Source organism: Pteropus medius, unplaced genomic scaffold, assembly GCF_902729225.1.
Source record: "Pteropus medius unplaced genomic scaffold, Ma_sr-lr_union100, whole genome shotgun sequence".
Lineage (NCBI taxonomy): Eukaryota > Metazoa > Chordata > Mammalia > Chiroptera > Pteropodidae > Pteropus > Pteropus medius.
Genome location: NW_024342471.1, coordinates 7,858,838 through 7,881,221, shown reverse-complemented (window position 1 = coordinate 7,881,221; position 22,384 = coordinate 7,858,838). Strand labels below are relative to the sequence as shown.

The following is a 22,384-nucleotide window of genomic DNA, read 5'->3' as shown; positions in this document are numbered from 1 at the left end:
AGACCAACTACTGCCTGACCAAGTAGATCACAATTACTTGGCACTTCAGCTACCAAGGTACTCTCATGGGCACTGACACATCTGACCCTCCTCAACAACTCTAATGGCCATCCTTATCCCCATTTTAGCTATGGAAATTAAGGCCCAGGTGGATAAGTATTAGGCACCCTAGACAATGGTCCCAGGAAGATCAAAGTGAAGGAGAGAACAGAAGTGAGTATAGAAGATCTTTCTGGTTGGGCAGTGGGGCCGGGTACCTTCATGAGAAAACAGACCATCCCATTTCTGAGCAAGCTGTAATCCAATCTCTTTATTGTCAGGGTCCCCTCCCTATGGCCTCCCCTCTCCACACCTACAGAAAAACCCCAAACTTGGGAGTGTCCTGGGGAGGGGAGGCAGAGTGTAGGGAAACCTCTGTGTTCTGCCCTCTGGCCCGGGCAGTGCCAACAGGGAGGGTACATGGGGAGGGGAGGCTGATAACTCCACCTGCAGAGGATGTGGCACTGGCTGGGATGCATGGAGGATGAAGTGCCTGTTGCCAACTCTCCTCTGGGACCCGCTGGGGTGGCATCCGGGGGTGGGTGCCCAGCTTGAGGCCTGGTACAGTGCATGCCCTTCTGCTGGTGGCCATCGCTCCTGTCAGGCTGAGAAAGAGACAAAGGAGAGACTAAGACTGAGAGGAAAAGTCTCTTTTGCTCTTGATAATGGGTTGGGATGAAGAGCAGAATGGTGTTTGCTATCTGCAAACAGATATGCCTGAGCTCTGGCTCTGGCCTCATTATTTTTCTGGCCCTGCAATGTTGGCTAAGTCCCACTCCCGCCTTGAGCCTTCATGTTCTCACCTGAGCCCCTGTACTTTACCTGCAAACTGGCTTAACAAAGTAAAACTTGGTCTCCCTGAAGCTTCAAGAGGAAAGACTGCATTCATGGAATTTCCTAAACTTAACTGTATGGGAAGCTCTTGCTGGTAGAGCATACTCAGGAATGAATGTGTCATGTGTAAAGACACCTGTTTCAGACCTTCCTCTACCCAAGCCTTCCCTGTCTTACTCTGAACATGGGCCCCAAAGGAACGGGGCAGAAAATAGGCAGAGCTGGAGTGGCCTGGCTTCCTTCTAGAGAGGGCAGAGCAGGGTGGTGAACACTGACCAGAGAGGGGGCTTTGAGGCCACAAACAACAAATCTAAGCTCCACCAATACCGCCTTGGGATCCTGTGAGGTAGGTGGTATCTCCCGGCCCCCTTCAGAGCCACAGTTTCCACATCTGTTACATTGGCCCAATCACAATCCGTGGGGTAGCTCCTGGCACACAGGGCATTTTCTCCCAACAGGGTCAAGACTCAGCCCCCAAGCCTGGCTGAATCTCATTCTTTGATGATGAGCAGCTCCCTCTCCCTACTATGAAGAGCTAGGACTACAGCAGCCACAGGTTTCTGGCCATTCCCCACACACCGAGGTCTGCCAAAGCCCTGTGCCTCTGCTAAGGGTGTTCCCTCAGATGCTCCTCCTTCGATCTTGAACAGGCTCAGCTACATATCACCTCTTCAACTACACTCCCCTTTAACCCCTTGGCTCTCTAGCCCATGAGCCTGGCTCACACTAGGTAGTAATGGTTTATGTCTTCCTCCACCAGACTCAGAGCTCCTCAAGGGTGGAGACAGGTCTCATGGCTCAGTATGCTGAGGGAACTCCTGGCTGGGTGGGCCTGGCTAGTCCATCCAGGGGTAATGCACCCGCAGCCCACCAAGCCTACACCACTGGCATGGCAAGACGACTGGGGATGAAGGAGTCTTCACTGATGGGCACAGTGCTACCCTGCCAAGTCTGCTTCGTGGCATGCCCTCCACTTCACCCACTGCCCACCAGGACCCCCGTACCTGCTTACTGCAAGGCCCCATCCTCCACGTCTGTGTCCTGGCTGTGCTCCTGATTGGGGGAGGCAACAAGAGACCACACATTACCCACTGCAAGCTGAATCCTGCCCTGAGGACCAGAGCATATTTGGAGACCACATTCAAAGAGCAGGAGGGCCAGTCAAGAGGAATGATTATGAGATAAGTCGAAACAAGGCTGGCTTGAGATTCCAAAAGGGTGGTCTGAGGGCCCCTTAAGAGAGAGAAGGGACCAGTCGAAGAACTTCTGGGTGTGGCAGGAGCATGTTTCTGCATAGAAAGGACTTCTCAGACTGAAGCAGGCTAAAAGCCCAGGAGCATGGTGAGCTCCCAACCTTTGGGGTATCTAAGCCTTTGTTATAGGCTTTATGAAGACTACTATGCCCAAAAGAGTAAGATGAAGTATCAGGCTGGGTTCAAAGAAGAGAGGAGCTAGGCATGAGGAGGACCTCTTAAGTGTCATGGCTATGAGCTCATCTGTCCTCATACCAGAACCCAACAGTGACGAAAAGGAGAAAGTTCCAGACCCAGTGAAGAAACCTGGCATGACTCTTATTAGCTATAAAGCCTTGAGCAAGCTACTCAACTCCTCTGAGCCTATTTCCTCATGGGGTAAAATGTGGGAAGAGTAATGCTTTGCACAGTGTAAGGCTGTTGTTAAGGTTTAACTGAAATTATGAAGTGTGGACGACAGGGCCTAGTGCTCAGTATTTGTTAGGTAAATGAGTATTAAGCACATAAGATATATAAGTCTATATCTTATAGACTCAGAATCTGGTCTACCTTCCCACTTAATACAAGCTCTTTAACAAATGGCTTCCCAGCCTCACTGTGAAGAATTCCAATAACAATCAGGGAGCTTGCTCCCTCATGAGACATGCTCAGGCAACAATGGCTTTTAAAAAATTGTTAAGTGGAATGAACACCTACTTCCCTGTGGCTTCTCCAGGCAATTCCAATCCTGTTCCCTGGAACTCTGCATACCATGTATGCTCCCTGAGCCACCGACTCTTCCCTTCTCCAACCCATGTGGAAAATTGAGACTGAGTCTAAAATGCGTTCTGGGCCCTAAAGAGGTCTGTCCCAGCTCTCACTGGAACTTCTGACCAGTGGCTGAAACAGGCTACTCCTTGTTCATTCCCCCTTGTTCCTTCAGGAACAGAACTCCTGGGAAGGAGGAACCAATCAGCTCAGAGGTTCCTCTTTCCCCTGCTACCTTCCTACAACTAGGAGTACAAAGCCCGGTCCCAGCCCCTCTAGCCATGCCCTCACCAGCTCTTCCTCGCTGTGTGTCAGCAGCCCCTCCTCATCACCATCATCTCGAGCCTGTGCTTCTCCTTGGGGCGTGCCTGCCTCAGAAGCTGTGTCCTCTTGAGGGGCTGGTGGCCGGCTGCTGCCACCACTATTGCCGCTGCCGCTGCCACTGCCACTGTCACTCTTCTTCTTGCCATCTTGAGGGGAAAAGGGTGAGGAAGAGGGGAATAAAATTCAGTCCGAGGAAGCTACCCTAGGGCAACACCTTAGCAGAAACTAGGCCTCAGCATGGTGGGTCCAGGTAGGACTGGAGTCCACAGGCCCTCTGCCCTGTGCACTGTCCTCCCAACACTCTGCTTTGGGCCCCTGGTCACTTGAACTGGGCAAGGACCCTTGGAAGCTGACCTGGGTTGGCCTTCTGCTCCTCAGCAATCTGTTCCAAGCGGCCCAGCAGGGCATCGATGTTGGACTTGATCTGCGTCAGCTCTGTCTTGATGGTCTGCAGCTCACTGCTCTTTACTGGAGTAGAGGGAGTACAAAGCTGTCACCTGGGAGCTCGATACTAACACAAGGCCCTAGCCCCATTCTGTCAAGTAGGAAGAGAGGCCAGTGGCAGGAACTATCCTTGTCCATGGCTTTTTCTGGCCAGGGAAAAGGCCAGAGCTGCCTACAGCTTCCCCTGAGACTTTCTGAAGGCCATTCCTACAGTGACCAGCCTGCTCTTCTGAACATGGATCTTTCCCCCAACCTCTCAACTCTGAAAGGGACTGGGGCTGGCTAAGAATGCATGTGTGTGGTGTGCACCTTTTTGTGCACCTGAGCAAGCATGTGTCTTTGCCTGTAATATAGGGTGGTGTCTGCCTTTTAAGATGCATAAATGTGGGTGTTTTACAATCAGACTTCCTGGGATCCTGACCACAACGTGTACACACCAGAGTGCATGTGGACTAGTGGATCTATCCTTTCTAAAGGAAAGATGACACCATCTCCTCACTGGGCTCCACTTCACAGCACTGAACTCTATGCCCAGCCCAAGCCCCTCCTCTTCAAATGTTAGCCTTTTCCTCTTAGAAATGCATGAAAATACTCACTTGGTTGTATTAGAGCTGCAGAACTGTGGGAGATTTGTTCCTTTATCTATTTTCCAATGTAAAAAAATGTAATTCTATTACTTTGCTAATGACAAAAAAAAATTATCTAGGAAGAAGATAAGTAACTCACACTTGATCTTGGCTGAGCTGGTGGTGATGGCTGTAGAGCGGGCAAAGAGCTTGACAGGTATGGTGGTTTTGACACGCCGGACCAAGGGAACTGTGACCCGGGGTCGCTTCACCGGGACAGCCCTGGGCACTGGTACTGGTGACAGGCGGCCCCGATAGTCGAAGAGCCTGTGAGGGCAAATGGGCCAGAGGCTGCAGCATGGCCTGTGGCCACCAGGGGTCACTGCTACTCTAGACCAATATGTATATGGCTGGTGAAGGCCCGGCAGGCATTATCGACGTGTTTGCTCCCAAAAAGCCCCAGAGGTGAAGAGGAGGGCCTTTCCGGACCCTAAGAGCTGCTGGGATCCTCACTACATTTACCTTTCCTACCGGCCAGGTGAGGTGGCAAGTGGTAATGATTATAGCCCCATTCAACAGAGAAGTAAACTGAGGCCAGCCCCAGAAAGGAGCCTTCCCTAGATCACCCTGACACCCAGGCTTGCTCTACTACCTGACCTTACTTCTGCTCAGTCAACTACTACCCCAACCTTTGGTCAGAATTTGCAAATCTCCCTAAAGCAGCATAAATTCCTAGCTGAGAACAGAGAGGTGTGGGAATGGAGGACCAATCCCTAAGCCTGCTTTTCCCATCTGCCTAATGAGGATGGGTATCCCAAATTCTGTGCCCTACCTTTTCCACCAAGACTGCTATGAGGATAGAGCATGGGAGAACTCGATTAAAAATGCACATGTGTCTACAGCGATACCACCCTGAACAAGCCTGATCCCGTCTGATCTCGGAAATTAAGCCAGGTCGGGCCTGGTTAGTACTTGGATGGGAGACCACCTAGGAAGACCAGGTACTGTAGACGTAAACAATAAAAAATAAGGATTGTAAGCTGACAAGTTCCTTGCAATCTGTGAGGTCAACCAAGGGTTGCCTCACCTAAAAAAATAAATAAATAAATAAAATAAAAATGCACATGTTAGAAGCTATGATTGGTGAAAGGCGAGGGTACTGAGACCCTCAACTCAGGGGCCTATGACCTCGGAGGCACAAGGCTGGAGTCCAAGGCTCTTTCCTCATTCTGGGTCCCCTCAGTCATCCCATCCTTCTTACTCCACTTCAGAGATGGAGGGCAGGAGACCCAGAGAACTATAAGACCCCTGGGCTCCCACACTCTATGCTGGCCCCCAATGCCATCACCCAGCCCCTGCTCCAGGAGGGCTTCTTTTCCTTTCTGATCAAACAGAAGCTTAGTAGGCTGAGTAGGGGTCTGTCCCACCTTTCTGCAGGGAACAGCAGCCTCAAGGTACACTGGGATTGCTTTCCTGATGACAACCAGGAAGCATGACATCACTGGGAAATTAATTCAATGCCCCATGCCTTGGCACTCCTTTGTTCAGGGAGCCCCTGCCCTGTGATGGTGATGGCTGAAGATGCAGAGTCTCTGGAAATGGATCCAGTCCCAGACACTGCGTTTCTGCCCCCAAGGGGAGGGGGCGGCTCTGGCCTTGGTCAGAATCACTGAACCACAGAATCCCAGAGCTGGAGGAGCCCTGAGGGATTATTTGGTGCAAGCCCATTTCACAGACTGGGAAGGAAATTGCCCAAAGTCACACAATCCATTCAGTGGCAGAGCTGAGATTAGCACCCAGGTCTTCTGACTCCCAGGCTATGGCACTTCGACTACACTGCACCTTCTCCTGAAACCATTCACAAATGAGAAAACCAAGGATCAGAGAGGTTCTACGTTCTATTCTTCTTGGATAGCCTGTGGCAGGCCAAGCAGAAGGGAGGGAAGCAGGGAGAACTTTGGGCCAGCCTGCCCATTATTTCCACTCAAGAATGGCTGGGGCCATGAAGTGGAGGCCAGCCTCAAGGCTGGGATCTGGGTAGCCTTGGGGTCAGAGGGTGGGCCTACCAGGGACTAATTCAGACCTCTAAAGTGCTGCTGGCCTCCTGGTTATAAATACAAGGCCACGCGATTCAGACTGAGCTCTGAAGTTCCTTCCAGTTGGGTAGGCACCTCGGGGAGATAAGGAGATGGAACAGTAGACCCATGAGGGCTCAAACTCCCTGTGCCCAGTCCTGTACCCTGATTTGTATTCCAACTTGCTACATTTATGTGTCCCTTCGGTCCAGTCCCATTTGAGTCCCACCCCAGGATTAGGTCAGAGAGTGGGAGACAGCATGGAGTACGGGGCAGCTCTTGCCTGGGCACCTGCAGAACTGAACCCTAGTCCCAGCTCTGACACCAACTTGTGAAGCAGCCTTGAACAGAGGTCAGTCTATAGCTCTGGGCTTAGGTTACCAGTTCGATGACTGAGTGGGCTGCACCAGCAATCTCTCAGGACCCTTCCAGCTTGGCTGTTTCATGCCTGGGCACGCCCCTCCCCTGCTCACCTGTCGTAGAAGTCGTCCCGGTAGTAATCATAGTCAAAGCTGTAGCCACTGGGGAAACAAAGGGGAGAGGGCCAGGGCTTAGGGACAGCCGCTCAGCCCACTCTCCACAGGCCCTCATCTCCAAACGCCTCCCCAAATTCTAGGCTCAGCACACTGTCACCACCAGTGTTTACTCCCTCTGTGCAAAGAGGGACCAATTCCACCCAGACAGAGACAGAGAAGACAGAGTGCCCCACCTGTAAATGGCAGATGCTGCTCTCTTTAGCCCCTTGGGTCTGTTGGGTTTGGGCTCACCAGCCATGTTGATGTCTGTGTGGAGGAAGGAGGTAGAGTCAGATGCTGGCAGGACAGTAGGGTGCCCATACACATATCGCCCTCATGCATATGTGCAGCTATTTATATGCTTATATGATGTACACATGGACTTTACTCACTAATATGGACGACAGAGGTATTCACACATTAGATTTATATACACACATCACATGGATATGCCTGCTTACACTTCATATACATTCAAACACATGCATGCATGCTCATAAACATATCACTCACTCATACACCATGCACGCCACGTCACATATACATGCATTCTTAAGCACACTCATATAAACACAGACAATACACTCTCACACTTGTTAGCATAATACATATACTCTCAAGAACACTCAGACTTGGTTCCAACATTATATACATAACTGTCTATATGCAAATAAGCCAATGCACATTCATGCAAACATTCTACCAAACATCTTTATGCCTTAGAGCAGTGCTTAGCACATGACAGGATCTCAACAAATATTTGGTAAAGGAATATATGCATATCTACTTATACACTCAAATATATTATGACACATACCAAAATATATACATACTAAGGTATATGTACACATTCTCCACAAGTTCAGTTATACCCACATACCACATACTCAGGAACGTACATATAGATATCCCTTCTCAAACATACACATATACACAGAAGTATATGTACATACACAAACATTGTACACGCTCCAAGGCAAACCGCCAGCATGACCACGTCACATGTATGTAACACCAAGACCAAGGGCACCTGCTTGCTTCACTTTGTACTCCCATCCCCTCCTCCTGGCTCTCAGAAAGGGTTCTAACCTAAGCTATCTGTAGCCCAATGTAATTGGCTGTGCTAGTCCACTTTGTTTCCTTTCTCTGGGGAATCTGCATTTTAACTGGAACCATAAGGCTTATCATTTCTGTGAAAGCAGACACAGGAAAGAAGTGTTTTCCAGAAGCTTCTAAAATTCTCCCACACAAGCAATGACTTACAACTACTTATTATATTTAAGTTATAAATTAAGTTAAAACATCTCAGACAGGGGTAGTAGGTAGCAACGGGGAAAAGAGAAAAGGAAATATGAGGGGAGCTGGAAAGTGAAGGACAGCACCTGCTCAGGAGAGTACCAAGAGTAGGGCTGTGGAAATATGCTTACCCAGGGTCTGCCCAGCCAGCACTCGCCCATTCTCTCCCAGCACAGCTGCCCGGGCATGGCGCTCGTTGGCATACTGAACAAAAGCATAGCCCTTGTGCACAGAACAGCCGGCCACACGGCCATACTTGGAGAAGATGGTCTCCACATCTGATTTCTTCACTACAGCTGTGTTGAGGTTTCCGATGAAGACCCGAGAATTGATGGACTTGGGATCATTCTTGTTGGTTACATTGCTTGTCTGGATCTTCAAGGACATGGTGGCCACCTGAAGAGAGAAAGCCACTGTGAGGCTGGGTCTCCAGGTTGGGCTCAAGAGCTGCCCATGGCCCACATCCTAGCTAACCTGGATTGCTTTTTGCTCATCTCACTGGCTGCTGAGCTCATGCCAGGTACTTTACACATGTTCTCTCATTTGGTATTGACATTACAAGCAGACCTAGGAGATTTTACAAGAGAGAGAATGCACATTCAGAGGTCGCAATGCTAGTGGATGGCATGGCAAAGCTGGGATTTGAACACTTGTCTGCCTGGCTCCAATTATTTTAAACTGACTCTATCTTTAATGCTCATCTCAAATGTTACTCCATGCAGCATCTAAATATGAAGACCTTCCAAAGCTCTTCTTTTTTTTCAATGTAGAACCATGGCAAAAACATCACATGATAATTACAAGTAACGTTTGTGCTAAAATAATACCATATTATGAAAGTCGCTCAGTCTGAGCTGGGCATGAACTTAGTTATGGCTATCTTTATTGGTATCTGCCATTTTAAAAATAAGCTTCACTGAACACTAAGGGTGGCAGGCAATGTTGAATAATCCCAAGACCTCATGAGTATTATCGTTCATATTTTACTAGAAAAAGACTTCAATAAGTTCATTAATTTACCAGTGATGGGCATTCAAACCCAGGTCAGCTAGTCCCTAAAGCTCATTTCACTCAATTTTACCACTCTCCTTCCCAGAGCTAGAGCCAATTTAAATATTACAGTGAAATAAATAAATAAATACTACAGTAAGTCAGCATATTTATTTGAGAATTACTTTTAAATAAATTTTTTAGTTACTTATTTTTGTACTCAAATTTTGTTCTCTTTGCTTGGAGATGATATTGTGCCTACTCTTTGCTCTCTACACTCTGGTAATGTCTTTTACCCCAAAGGGCTGTATAAACCTCTCCTACCCCTCTCCCTGGATAGGTTACATTTGGGCACAGGATCCAGAGGGAAAGGGAAAAGGTGGTTCAACTTCAGTAGGAAAAGCCTACCACTTATACCTCCTAGCCCAGTCTTCTGCTCATTGTCATGGATTGGTGCAACTCCCTTTTGAAACACTATCTCAATACCCCTACTCTGTAGCTATAAGGTGCTAAAGACCCCAAGCAACATGTATAAAACTCTCATCAGCCTCAGCTAACCATATATACCTATTTACCTAATATTTTGGGTGCAGAGGAAGCTTCTTTTTAGTGAAAAAGAGAAGAGCTAAGTATAAGCTGGGAAATCTGTCTTTCGTCCCACTAGCATTAAGACTCTTCTCTACAATTCTCCCAGCCTGGAAGCTGACATGTTCTGACCAGTAGATGGCACTGTCTGCAAGGGAAAGTAGGCTGGACCTGAGCATGATTCTGGGGAAGAACTTGATCCTAGGGTAGGCTTGCAGTAGACTCCACAGATGTGAGGTCAAGTGTGCATCATCCAAGGTAAAAAAAGGTGGCAAAGAGGACACTGCTACTGATGAAGAGGGCTGGTGCCAGCTTTGGAAATGGCCTAGAAAGGACAGACTTTTTGCTACTCGGTTTGCCTTTGCATCCAATCAACATTTCTTAAGCACTGAGAGACACAAAAGAGATTACCCATGAAAAGACCTAATACGCTGTCCATATGCAGCAGGAAATGCTCAGTATTTGTGGGTTTCTTTGGGCTCCCCATCCCTTACGTTCCTCTCTGATAATCCCTCTCCTACCTGCCACTCAAAGGTTAATTCCTTGTCTACCCATGGGTATACAAGAAGTTTGTGGGGCTCCTCTGTGGGCATCAGATAACTCTCTTTCTCCTGGCTGGTTCAGCTCAAAGCCATGACGTTTTGGCCCAGAGAGATGCCACCTGCTTTGGCCAAAGGGAACCAGGCCTGGGGTGTGGACTGAGACAGAAAGAGGAGAGGAGAGATTACAGTTCAGAGATCTGTGGACAATTACTGGCTTTGCCACTCATCTGGTAGAGAGACATGACGGTTGCTGGGTTCCTTCAGACCTCTTCCAGGAGCCTCTAACACCACTGAGCAGGAAGCATCTGCTGAGCCCCTGTGCTTGGTACTATGGCACTACGGCAGGATCAGGACTGTCCCTGGCTGGTGAGCACACCTTTGGCTTTGGACCATGTACATAAAAGACTTTACAAACTGCAAAGCGCTTTACAAGACCTAATAATTACTCGGACTAGTTGAAACCTCTGTTCTACTAACACTGCTACTTATGGGCCAACTCTAGATGAGGGTCAACGTCAGACTAGAACACATTCTGAATGATACTTAGGAGAGGCAGCCAAAAGCCTTGTCACACAAAGGTCAGTTTTCTGATCTGTAGAAAAAGAGACCTGAGAAGTATATGTATGTGGCCACTGTAGGTGAGGAATCTACAAAGGTGAGGAGAAATGTCCACATGAAGTATGCTCCAGGCACTTAACTCCTGAACTTCCTCATCTAAACAGCCTCTAACCTGCTTTGAAGGCCTGTACACTCCTTAGAGGCAGGCTGTGCTGCTGTTGTGCTCCCTAAACCCAAGGGGATTGGTATCTATAGGGATATGGAAAAGCTTGCATGTCTACATCATGTCCATGAAGCTCCTCAAAGGGAGGGATGGAGCTTCTTTACTTGATAAGCTATTTCCCTCCCTGGGCTAAGTAAGCTCTGCCTTGAAGATTAGCTGTGTAATTGAGAGCAAGGTGCCTGCAGCCCCCAGAGGCCTCATGCTTAGCAATGTGCTATAGGAAGCAGGTAGAGGGATTGTTCTTGGTGGTGGTGAAGGGGAAGGGAAGGGAAAAGAGAACCAGACTTGTTCTCAGAAACTTCTGCAAGGTCAGATTAGCAGGGACTTTAGTGAGCATGGAGCTTATATGACCCCATCCTGGACTTGGCCAGGATGCCAGAGCCAGTGAGCAGCAGGGCCAAGAACCCCACATGTCCCTCTGACTCTAAGTCAGGGTCCTTTTGGGCTAGTTAAGAGACAAGCCCCCAGATGATGAGGAACCAGAATGGGGCAACCTAGATATGCTGTTTGAGAAAATCAGAGACTGGCTCCCAAGTGTCTTCATCTTTACCTGCTGGAGAAACAACTGCTGCATAAAAGCTAGGCCCTTAAGCTAATTAAAACCCACATGGGATAAAGGCATTGAAAAGCAAGTGGGCTCACTTCTCCAGGCTAATAAGAATAGAGAAATTTGGCAAAAACAAATCATTTTTCCCATTTGAAACTTTTCAGATGGAAGCTTTTTTGGACAAGAGCCAAGCTTGAACATGTGGTGCCTGAATATGAGGAATTTTAGGTAAAGGAGACCTCCAGAGGACCATCCTGGTAAGAAGAGCCTCTAGTTACTGAGTGCCAGCAATGAGTCAGATACTTTACATACCCCATCTTATTTAATCTTCACAACAGCCCTGTGAGGAGGTATTTTAGATAGGGACACAGAGTCAAAGTAACTGATTAAAAGAGCAAAGCCAGAACCAGAACCCAGGTTTGTTTGACTCCAAAAACCTACGTATAGAGAGATGCCTTGGGTACTGATTCCCATGGAGAGAATGTATTACCCTGAGCCAGTTGTACCTAACCCTTGGTCCTAATTCTTTCCCCTTTTCTACTACAAAGCCTCACACTTGCACAGGATTTTAATGAACAAAGCCAATTTATATCCTTGGTCCTGACATTGTTAGTTCTATTTTATAGACGGAAAAGCTGAGGATCAGCAAAGATGCGTGACATACTTAAAGTAACCCAGCTAGTGATAAAAGTAACTAAGGGGCTTGAATCCAGGCTTCTTGTTCAACACTCTACATGTCTCAAGAACTGTCCTAAGCCTCTGACTCTGCTATGTCATCCCTCATGCCTTCCCCATCCTATCAGGATCAAGTCGTATTCATAGCCTGACCTGAGGCACTCAGCAATCAGATGCCCACTCCCCCAGATCTGTAAATCCTCCCCAGAACTGATCTCTTCTTGAAATGCTCATTTCAAAAGAGGAGCTGCTTCTCTTGGTCCTGATGTCCCCACCACCCATGTTAGAGCCTCTGTCTGGGTCAGTCCTGCTGGATACCTCTGACCTCATTTTCTAGCCTGAGGATGCTGATGACACCAGCCTCTGGCCACACCTCTGCACTTAGGTAATCCTTTAGGTAGTTTAAATGAAAATAGCTATCTGATGAGGAAGCTATTTCCGAAGAAAGACAAGCAATTCCAGACTGATCAGTGCCCAGGTCCTTGGTCCAGCAGCTCCTGGTTACCAGGCAGCCAAGGATGACAGAACATCTATTAATCTCATTAAACTCTCCAGGCCCCAGCTCATTAGCATTGCCCAAGTGATCATTACTGGCCAGAAGGACTAATGTCCCAAGGAGTGCTCTTTAGTTCCTGACCATTCCCACTCCCTTGAGAAACCCCAGCTCCCAGCATTCCGAACACTGAGGGCTCCTGATGTGGGTGGGAGTATAAGGAGTACAAGCTCCAGGTCCAGGAAGCTTGGCCCTTGCTCTGCCGTTATCATGTAACCTGCAACAAGTCATGTAATTTCCCTGAATCTTATCATACTTATTCTGAAAACAGAAATAATCTTTTTCGTGATATAAAAATCAAAAAAGCTAATCAATGTGAAAGTGTTCTGTTGCATCTGTAACATGCTATAAAAGAACAGGGGATTATACCTATTTCTATTATTACCCAACTCCTATTCTCTTCACTCATTCAACAAACATTACTAGAGTATTCTCCTCTGTGCGGGTACTGTGGAGATGCTGGAAACAGTGCTCATGGCCTTGTCCTCTACTTGCTTTTCAAGAAAGTCCTCTCTCCAGGAACCTGTTTCCTAACAATGAAGGAAAAATGCACATGAAATGGCATAAATAGCACAGGCTATGGATAGGAATTAGTTCCAATTCCAGCCCTACCACTTATAGCAGCGGTCCTCAAACTTTTTGTAACCAGGGACCAGTGCTCCTATGAGAATCTAATGCCTGATGAACTGAGATGGAGCTGAGGCAGTGATGCTAGTGCTGGGGAGTGGCTGCAAATACAGATGAAGCTTTGCTTGTTCACCTGCCGCTCACCTCCTGCTGTGAGGCCTAATTTCTAACACAACACAGACTGACTGGTACCAGTCCATGGCCCGAGCGCTGGGGATCCCTGACCTATAGGATATAACTTTGGACATGTCCTGTAACCTCACCAGGGCTCGGATGCCTCAAGTGCAAAATGGGAATTATACCAACCCCCCAAGATTAGGGTAAGGATTAGAGATAATGTGTGTAAAGTATAAATAGTTATGACTAGTAGGTGTTTATATAAGAAACTCAAATGCCGTATGCCCTTTGAAAACAGATTAATCTAGCCTGGCACTCTTCAGCGGTCCCCAACCTTTTTGGCACAAGGGACCGGTGCTCCTCTGAGAATCTAATGCCTGATGATCTGAGGTAGAGCTGAGGCAGTGATGCTAGTGCTAGGGAGCGGCTGCGAATACAGATGAAGCTTTGCTGGTTCACTTGCCGTTCACCTCCTGCTGTGAGGCCCGGTTTGTAACACAACACAGACTGACTGGTACCAGTCCATGGCCTGAGTGCTGGGGACCCCTGACCTATAGGATATAACTTTGGACATGTCCTTTAACCTCACCAGGGCTCGGATGCCTCAAGTGCAAAATGGGAATTATACTAACCCCCCAGGATTAGGGTAGGGTTAGAGATAATGTGTGTAAAGTATAAATAGTTATGACTAGTAGGTGTTTATATAAGAAACTCAAATGCCCTATGCCCTTTGAAAACAGATTAATCTAGCCTGGCACTCTTCAGCGGTCCCCAACCTTTTTGGCACAAGGGACCGGTGCTCCTCTGAGAATCTAATGCCTGATGATCTGAGGTGGAGCTGAGGCGGTGATGCTAGTGCTGGGGAGCGGCTGCAAATACAGATGAAGCTTCATTCACTCACCCGCTGCTCCCCTTTTGCTGTGTATCCTGGTTCCTAACATGCCATGGACTGGTACCGGTCCATGGCCCGGGGGTGGGGGACCCATGCTCTAAATCCTCCATATTCCAGCCCTAATTTTCTTTACCCATCGTCTCCCAATGTTCCACACTTTACCTGAGAATAAGGAAGTCAGGGGTATGGAGCCTATGCATGCTCTCTCCCTTGTCCCAGTAAATGGAGCCAAACCTAGAAACTTCGTAAAGGTGCCCTCTTCCCCATGTCTGTCAAATCAGTCATGTATGGGACTGGGAGAGGAAAGAATACTGAGAGGAGTTCCAGGCCTTGCTATACCAGAGACTCAACCCTCAGCTATATCATGAGGTCTCTAGTACTATACTTTAACATTGGTATTAGCATCTGGTAGGCCCAGAGGGGAGAACACACAATGGAAACAGAGGCAGAGCTAGGGCCTCACTCACTCCTCCCCACTATGGTCTGGTTATATAACAGACGTTCCCTGCACCTTGCGCCCTAACTCTATCGTTGCCTTAGGCTGAGGCTTAGCATCTGTGACAAGTGGCTCTTAAAGATATGGGGAGGAAAGGCAACAAGGAATGGGTGCAACTTTGGGCCTACAATCCCCAATACTGAGTTAGAGTTAGGGACCTACGAATGATTATCGGTCTCTTTATTTTTGCCAAAGAAGTCAAGTACCTACCTACCAATTCAATCATAATTATAGATATCCAAATACTCATTGGGCCAACTGTCGGCCAGGTGTTAATTAACAAATGAATCATTCATTCATTCAGCAATTGGTCTGGTACCTGATCTCAAGAACTTCCCATCCAGCAAGGGACATTCAACATGACCACAAAGCACATGTACCCTGGAATGGAGTACACTGCCCCCAAAATAGCCCAAAGCAAAACAACCTGGGATACCAGAGAAGGGATAGAAGCATCTCAAAGGCTTCTCAGAAGGCTTTTCAAAAAGCATGTTTAATAAGATGAACTGTCAGGGCAGGAGGAACTAAAGGAACAATGTACAAAATATGCCCCTTTCTCCTCTTTGCTCTCCCTTGTCTGACCTTCCTCTTGCAAGTATATGCAGGGTAGGGCTGTAAATAAAAGTTGATTGAAATAGGAGCATTTCTTCAGTGCTGTCGCCTCTTCCCTTGACAGCTGCATACTAATTTTTGTCTTGAGGGAAAACAAAAAAGGAATGTGCAACTTAATATAGGGCAACTTTATGCCAGGCATTGTGCTGGAAACTTTACAGGCATAATCTCACATAATCCTGATCACAACCGAATGACAAATAAGTAGTATCATCTTCAGTCTACAGATGAAGAAACTGAGGCTCAGAGATTTGCCCACAGTTACATTAAGGAACACAATTAGGATAAAAGGAGCTCAAGCTTATCTGGTTCTAAAGCCTGTGTTCTTCCTACTTCACTAGATTTCTCTCACTGACCACCCCACCACCCCCACAACAGGTCCTGGCTTTGCTGATGTGTCAAATGACCTTGGGTTTTAGAGCACGTGACCACAAAGGGCCCTTCCAGGGTTAACTGTAATACTCATTACTAACATTTACTTACGTGGCAGGAACTGCGCTAAGTTTTCTACTATTAGGTAGGTGATGGCATGTACTGTGCCCCTTTCACGTATGAGGAAACTAAGGGTTGGAGCTTAGTCCTATACAAGCCAGGAAATGGCAGAGCTGGGACAAGTCTGTATGAGACCAGAGCTGGTGCTCTTAACTGTGGTCCAGAGTGACTTTGTGCTAGGGGCATGTCTTCCAGGAGGTCAGTTTTTACACTTTGATTCCTTGGGCATAAACTTATGTGGCCTTGCTGATGGCATACTCTCACCTCCAAGAGCTTGCTGTGAGTTGGGGGATGGCCCCCTCCCCTTTCCTATGCCTTAAGGGGCCGGCTCCCTCATAGTGATAATGTGGCAAGATTAGTCACTACTTGCTGTTAGTTGATTATAGCTATTCTTTTCTGTAAATGAAGTTTAAAAGTCATCAAAGGGTTTGTCAGCTGTGACTTATGAGCCTCTTTCCCGCAGGGAAGTCGGGCAGTGACAAATGTCCCTCTTGTTCTGCCATCCATTACCAGTCAGAAGGTGCCATGTTCCAATTACTGGAGACTCTGAAGGAGCTCATGGAAAATCCTGCTCCAGGCTGCAGCCATTACTCAGGCCTGGCAGGGCTGCCAGCAGAGCTGCCCTAGGCCCAGGCCCCATTAGGTAAGAATGGAGTAAGAGCATGTTTCTGAGCCAGTTCCTTCCACCCCCTACTTAAGTTATCCCTGGTAGGCTTAGCCTAGACACATTTCACAAATGAGTAAAACCACGGGCCCCATGTGGGCTGTCTCCAAGCCCCATGTGGGCTGTCTCCAAGTACCCAGGATCAAGACTGCCTAAAACAAAAAGACATGAAGAAATAAGATCATGCTTCCAGGTGGAATAGGTGGAAATATGATGCTCAGGAGGGAGGGAGGATAGAGGATAAAGTATACAGGACGCTCAGACAAAGTAGAGACTGAAAGGACCCTTAGAGATCATCTAATGTAATCAGTTACATCAGTACTCAGTACCCATTATATGCCAAGACCTGTCCATCTAAATGCTGCAGAAACAAAGATGAATAAAGCACAGTCCCTACCACTGAGGGTAGATGTGATAATTAAGGTCTAAAGAAGTGACTTGCCAAGATCACAAAATAAGTTAGGGTCAGAGATGGAATGAGAAAGCAGGTCTCCAGACCTCTAGTAGAGAAAGTGGAGTAACAGGGAGCTCTCTAGTATGCCCAGCTCTTTATACGAAATATGACATAACAGTTAAGGATTCCAGCTCCCATTCAAATTCTACCTACACACTTGACTACAGGCTCAACTTCTGGCAAGTCCCTTAACCTATCCAAGTCTCAGAAAAATGGAGATAACAAAACTTACTCCAGAGTTGTAGTGAAGATTAAATAATACATGTACAATGCACAGTGGCAGGCCCATATTAAGTATTCCAAAACATTTATCATCAAGTAATTCCAAAAATAATTTGAGATAGTAATCTCATTTTACAGGCAAGACTGAAGCTCTTTTTCACTTTGTCACACTAAATAAGCCAGTACTTAAAACTATTTGTGTTGCAGGACAAGTTTTTTGTTTGTTTTGTTTTTCTTTTTAAACTTATAATCCATTATGGACAAATACATTTGTAAAATATAGCAAAATGTCAAATTACTCTAAAAGTTTCTAAGCACTTACTGTCAATTTACATACTTATCACAAACTAGCAACATTTTGTGAACTGGCATCATCAAATGGGCTACACTTTGAGTAGCATAACTCTAAGCTATTCAACCCATTCCATTAAACTTTATAAAAACCAAAGCAAAAAAGAATAATTTATTTCATTTCTTTCAAGTCCTTTAGCCTGATTTTAATCTTTGATGTTAGACTAATTTACAAAACCTAACATGATCTTTTTCCTTTTCACCTCCCAAGAAAAAAGAAGGTAAACAGGTCAAGATAAGTTCAAGGATTTGCCACCACAGACTTCAGGAGGTGATTTATCTTGGTTATCTGCTCTGGGTCATGCTATATCCTGCAAGGGGTGATGATTTAGGCTTAACAGGGACTGAACCTTCCTGGGACCTGGGGATCTCAGAGGAAGGTATATTCCTGAAGAGGCTTGTTACTCCTGGACCCACTCTCTTCATACTAGAAGATGTGAGGAAACCAGCCAGGAAGGGGAAGCATGTTAGAACTTTTCTTTTTGGTATTTCTCATTTTCAGTTTTGTATCATTTCTATTTACATAGCAGTCTTCTAGGGAGTTTCTTGAGAGCAAGATGGACATCAGACTCATTCCTGAATGCCACTGTACGCCCAAGAATGTGACTGGCTAGGGCAGATGAGTAGCTCTTAACCAGTGTGCCAAGACACAATAGTCGATCTTGAATTTGAATCTTCCAGGTGCAAGGCCAAATACATCAGTGTGCAAAACTTTTTTGTTCTAATTGAGCTTATGTGGTGCTACCTTTCAACACAACCCGAGCTGAGCGGGTCATATGACATGGTATAGAGAAGGGTACAATCTGCTGCTATTAACAGGGGCCTGTCATCAAGCAGTAGCCAAAGCCTGAACGTTTACTTCCATATGAGAGACCATATAATATAGTCAAGAGAATAACCTCTGAAGCCAGAATGCCTTCATTCTGCCACTGAACTAGCTGTGTGATATGACCTTATCTTAAGTTCTCTCTGTTTCAATTGTCTCATATGTAAAATGGGGATAGCAGTACACATCTCTAGGGTTGCTGGAGAATAAAATAATTTAATTCATGTAAATGTTTAGAACAATGTCTGGCATATTAGAAAATATGCAAATATTAGCTACTGCAGCTACTATTATTACTGTTGGAACCTGCAAGAACTTTTTCTTGTGAGTATGAAAGAGAAGGTTGTGAGTTCAACAGAGCTGAATTATAGTCCAGGAAAGAATACTATCACTGTGGATGCAATAAAGTCTCTTCAAGTGTCACCAAACTTCTAGTATTTAGAAATTTGCCTTGAACATAAAATGAATCACAGGAGTAGGCACTCATTAAATGTTGGATATATAAATGAGTATCTAGAGTAAAGCAGCCCCCAGATAATAAAACTTGAGAAGTGGGCAGGAAGAATCCCTTAAGTGAAGGTTCCCAGAAAGGCCTCTTTGTGCCTTGAGGAAGGCACGTTAGACTCCGTTTTTGGGGAACAGGGTCCCAGGGGCTGATATACCAAGATACTTCTTCTTGCCAGTGTTCTGTGTCTGATGGAACCTCCACATTCTGTGGGTACTCTATCTTGAATAAGGCTAAAGAAGGCTGTGCCATGGTAGTGTGTGTGTTCCCATTTCCCAGACTATATTAGAGGAAGTAAGGGACTGTGAGGACACGGAGAGGGAGCCCTAAACCTTCCACGGCAGGCCTCACCATGAGTTAAAATAGTAATAAGGTACTATTAGCTTTGGATTCCTACTTGCCTATGGAGCCCTGGGTCCTAAATCTCACTTCTACTAGCTGTGTGAACTTAGGAAGTCACTTCACTTCTCTGAGGTTCCAGGCTCCCTATCTGTGAAATGGACATAAAAATCCTTGCTCTGACCACTTGCAGTGTAGGCTACTGAGGGTCAAAGGAGATAATGTATGGGAGTGTACTGTTACTGGGATGTGCTACAGAAATGTGGACAGGAATATTCCCCAGGACGGACAGCTGCTGTAGGTCTACCTAGATAGAGGCACCTGGGAGGAAGCCAAGCACCTGGAACCAGGGCGTAAATGGTGCACAACTTAGCACTATAGCCAATCACTGTGTCCCTCAGGTATAAGGGCAGTTGATTAAAATCCTTTCATGTGGAATCAATATTTTCCTCATTACAACAATCTTTCTCCTTGAAAACACCAAATGCCACCTCTCACAGCCCCACAAAGCCTTGATCCTGCAGAGAGCATACACACTGGCATATATATGTGTATATATATATATTTAATTTCCCACATTCAGACAGAAGGGAAGAAAGCTGACCTCTCTCCAGGTTTCTGATTTAAACATACTTTAAAGCTCTAAACATCACCCCATAGTGCAATATGTTTGGCCCAAAGGGGACCACTGAGAATGACATCAGAGTCATAGCCATTCTGTCTTGGTCCCTCTGGTAACGATAACTCCACAAACATTACTAAGCCTCTTCAGTGACTGAGCAAGTGTGTCCTGCCACCTCCTGTTTAAGACCCTTCGGCGGCTTCCCACCACCAAGAATCAAATCCAACTTCCTTAATGTGGTTTACAAACCCCTTCATGAGTTAAGGCTACCAAATCCATGCACAACAATCCTGAGGGGTTCTAAGCCATACACATTTTACAGATGAGTTAAGCCTAGTGCAGAGAGGCAAAGTCAGTTGCCCAAAGTCACACAGTGAGCAAGTGAGTATCAACGGGATTCTTCTTGAAGGGCTGGGTATCAGATTCCAAAGTACAGACTCAAGTTCAAAACCATCTTTTCTTGGACTAGTCTATATATGGCAGGTATGAGGATAGGGCTTTGTATGGCTCAGGCAAACCCTTCCTTTCAGGGGGTTGCTTAGATACTGGTCTTAAGTTTAAGTGGTCATTTAGGCTTTTTTCCAATTCATCACTATTACAAATAATAGCATCCGAGGGAAAGTTTATTTTCTATATCAGATTATTTCCTTAGGACGCATTCCCAGAAGTGGAATTACTGTGTCAAATGTATGAACATTTTTACAGCTCTTGAAATATACTGCCTAATTGCTTTTTTAAAGTGCTGTACCAATTTACACTGCTATCACCAATGAATGCCATTTTCATGGCAACCTCACCAGAATTATGTATTATCATACTGTGTGAGGGTAGGGATGTTAATTAGTAAGGGAAAAGCAAATCCTCATTATCGTTTTCATATATATGTAAAGATAATAGTCTCCTGTGTTTACTAGTTTTTGAGTCTACAGAGTTTTGAATGCCACAAAGAAGTTCTTACAGGTTCCTAAGAAGAATTAAATGCTGAAAAATTAAGTATCAAAAAATATTTATTGAGCACTTATTACTGCCAGACACTATACAATGTATAGAAAGTGAACAAAGCTCAATCTCTGCCCTGGAGAAGTTCACAGTCCAGTGGTGGAGATCTCAGGAAGACCAGAACCTGTGTTTCATCATAAGGGCTATCACAGGAAGACTTGGGAACTCAAGAGTCATGTCACTTACCAAAGGGACAAGAGAGAAGGGAGTCAGAGAACGGTCAACAAACTCTGATCTTGTCCAGAGGGATGAGCTAAAGTTAGCCCGCGCACACAGATGAGAGAGAGAACATTTAGGAAAGAGGAAAGAACATAAGTAAAGTTGTGGAAGCTGGACAGAGCTTCCATATTTAGGGAATAATATGTATTGTGTGTGGTTTCGGCTGGAGTATAGGTTTAAGACTGGATGACACAGGAAAAAACTGAAGAGAACCTGTTAGAGAAGCCAAATCAGAAAGGGCCTTGTGGGCCACTGAAGAGTCTGGACTTCATGGGAGCCATGACCCACCCCTATGTCATGTGCAGGTAAGTGCTCAGTGAGAAAGCACTCATAAGTCCTCGTAGCTCTTGAGAATATGAATCATACAAGTCAGCCCCTGACAGAGCATCCTGTCTGTGTTGACTTCTTTTTATCTCATGTGTGAGACTTCTCTCGCCAAGCAACACAGAACTTCTGGGGTATTTTTTACATTACCTAGTACACTGCTAGGTACATGGCAGGAGTTCCAAAAATGCTCATGGATCGATTAATTGAAGGTACCTTATGCAATAATACACATACTCACAAAGCCTTTGCTGCCCTGGCATAGCCCCTGCCAATCTCAGCAGATGCTCAGTCACTGCCCCTCTCTGGCAGATGTCCTGCCTCAGAAAACTACCTCCCTCTTCTTGATCATTCTGCCAAATAAAAAATGTGCCTGGGTAAAACAAGCTATAAAGTATATTATAACTAAGGAACACATTGGATGGCCAGGGGAGAGACCTGAGAGACATAAATCCTTCCCCATAGTGTACGTTCCTCAAGCCAAGGACTTACACAGCCCTACCAGCAGTTTAGGAATGCCGCTACCTCCCCCACATAAAAATAAAATAGGTTTTTCTAACTGAGCACATTAAAAGTCTCCTTTGAGTAGCTGCTGACCTTCTCTAAGGTATTATTATTTTCTACATTAATAACAGCAGCTTTAATGATAATAAAGATATTAACTGGATAATTTCAACAATTAATGTAATAGCAAGTCATTCTTGCCTTGCTAGTTGTGGCATAAGCCATGGGAAGTGGGGTCTGATGTGCTGCCTAAGAGCCATCTGAGACAGTATTAAAATGATCTGTTTCTGTGTCATCTCCCCTCCTAGACTGAGCGTGAATTCTTGGGTGGCAGGGACCACAATCTATTTCAT

The 22,384-nt window shown here is 46.0% G+C and overlaps 1 protein-coding gene and 1 pseudogene across 4 annotated transcripts in view; one reads left to right on the top strand and one right to left on the bottom strand.

Moving 5' to 3' along the window:
- Positions 1–282: 282 nt before the first annotated feature.
- The window catches only part of RALY (RALY heterogeneous nuclear ribonucleoprotein), a 70,509-nt gene continuing 48,407 nt past the window's right edge, over positions 283–22,384 (bottom strand). For 2 of the 4 annotated variants that reach the window (XM_039864111.1, XM_039864110.1), the window contains 8 exons: positions 8,225–8,489; positions 6,992–7,064; positions 6,756–6,803; positions 4,368–4,534; positions 3,552–3,665; positions 3,165–3,343; positions 1,878–1,926; positions 283–644 (listed from right to left, as the gene is read on the bottom strand). In XM_039864111.1, coding sequence (XP_039720045.1) covers positions 1,882–1,926; positions 3,165–3,343; positions 3,552–3,665; positions 4,368–4,534; positions 6,756–6,803; positions 6,992–7,064; positions 8,225–8,480 — 882 coding nt within the window. In that variant the 5' untranslated portion in view covers positions 8,481–8,489 and the 3' untranslated portion in view covers positions 283–644; positions 1,878–1,881. Of the gene's footprint in view, positions 645–1,877; positions 1,927–3,164; positions 3,344–3,551; positions 3,666–4,367; positions 4,535–6,755; positions 6,804–6,991; positions 7,065–8,224; positions 8,490–8,567; positions 8,591–22,384 lie in introns of those variants that run through there. The other 2 variants (XM_039864112.1, XM_039864113.1) reach the window with 2 other exon arrangements.
- Positions 5,102–5,220, top strand: LOC120604279 (uncharacterized; annotated as a pseudogene).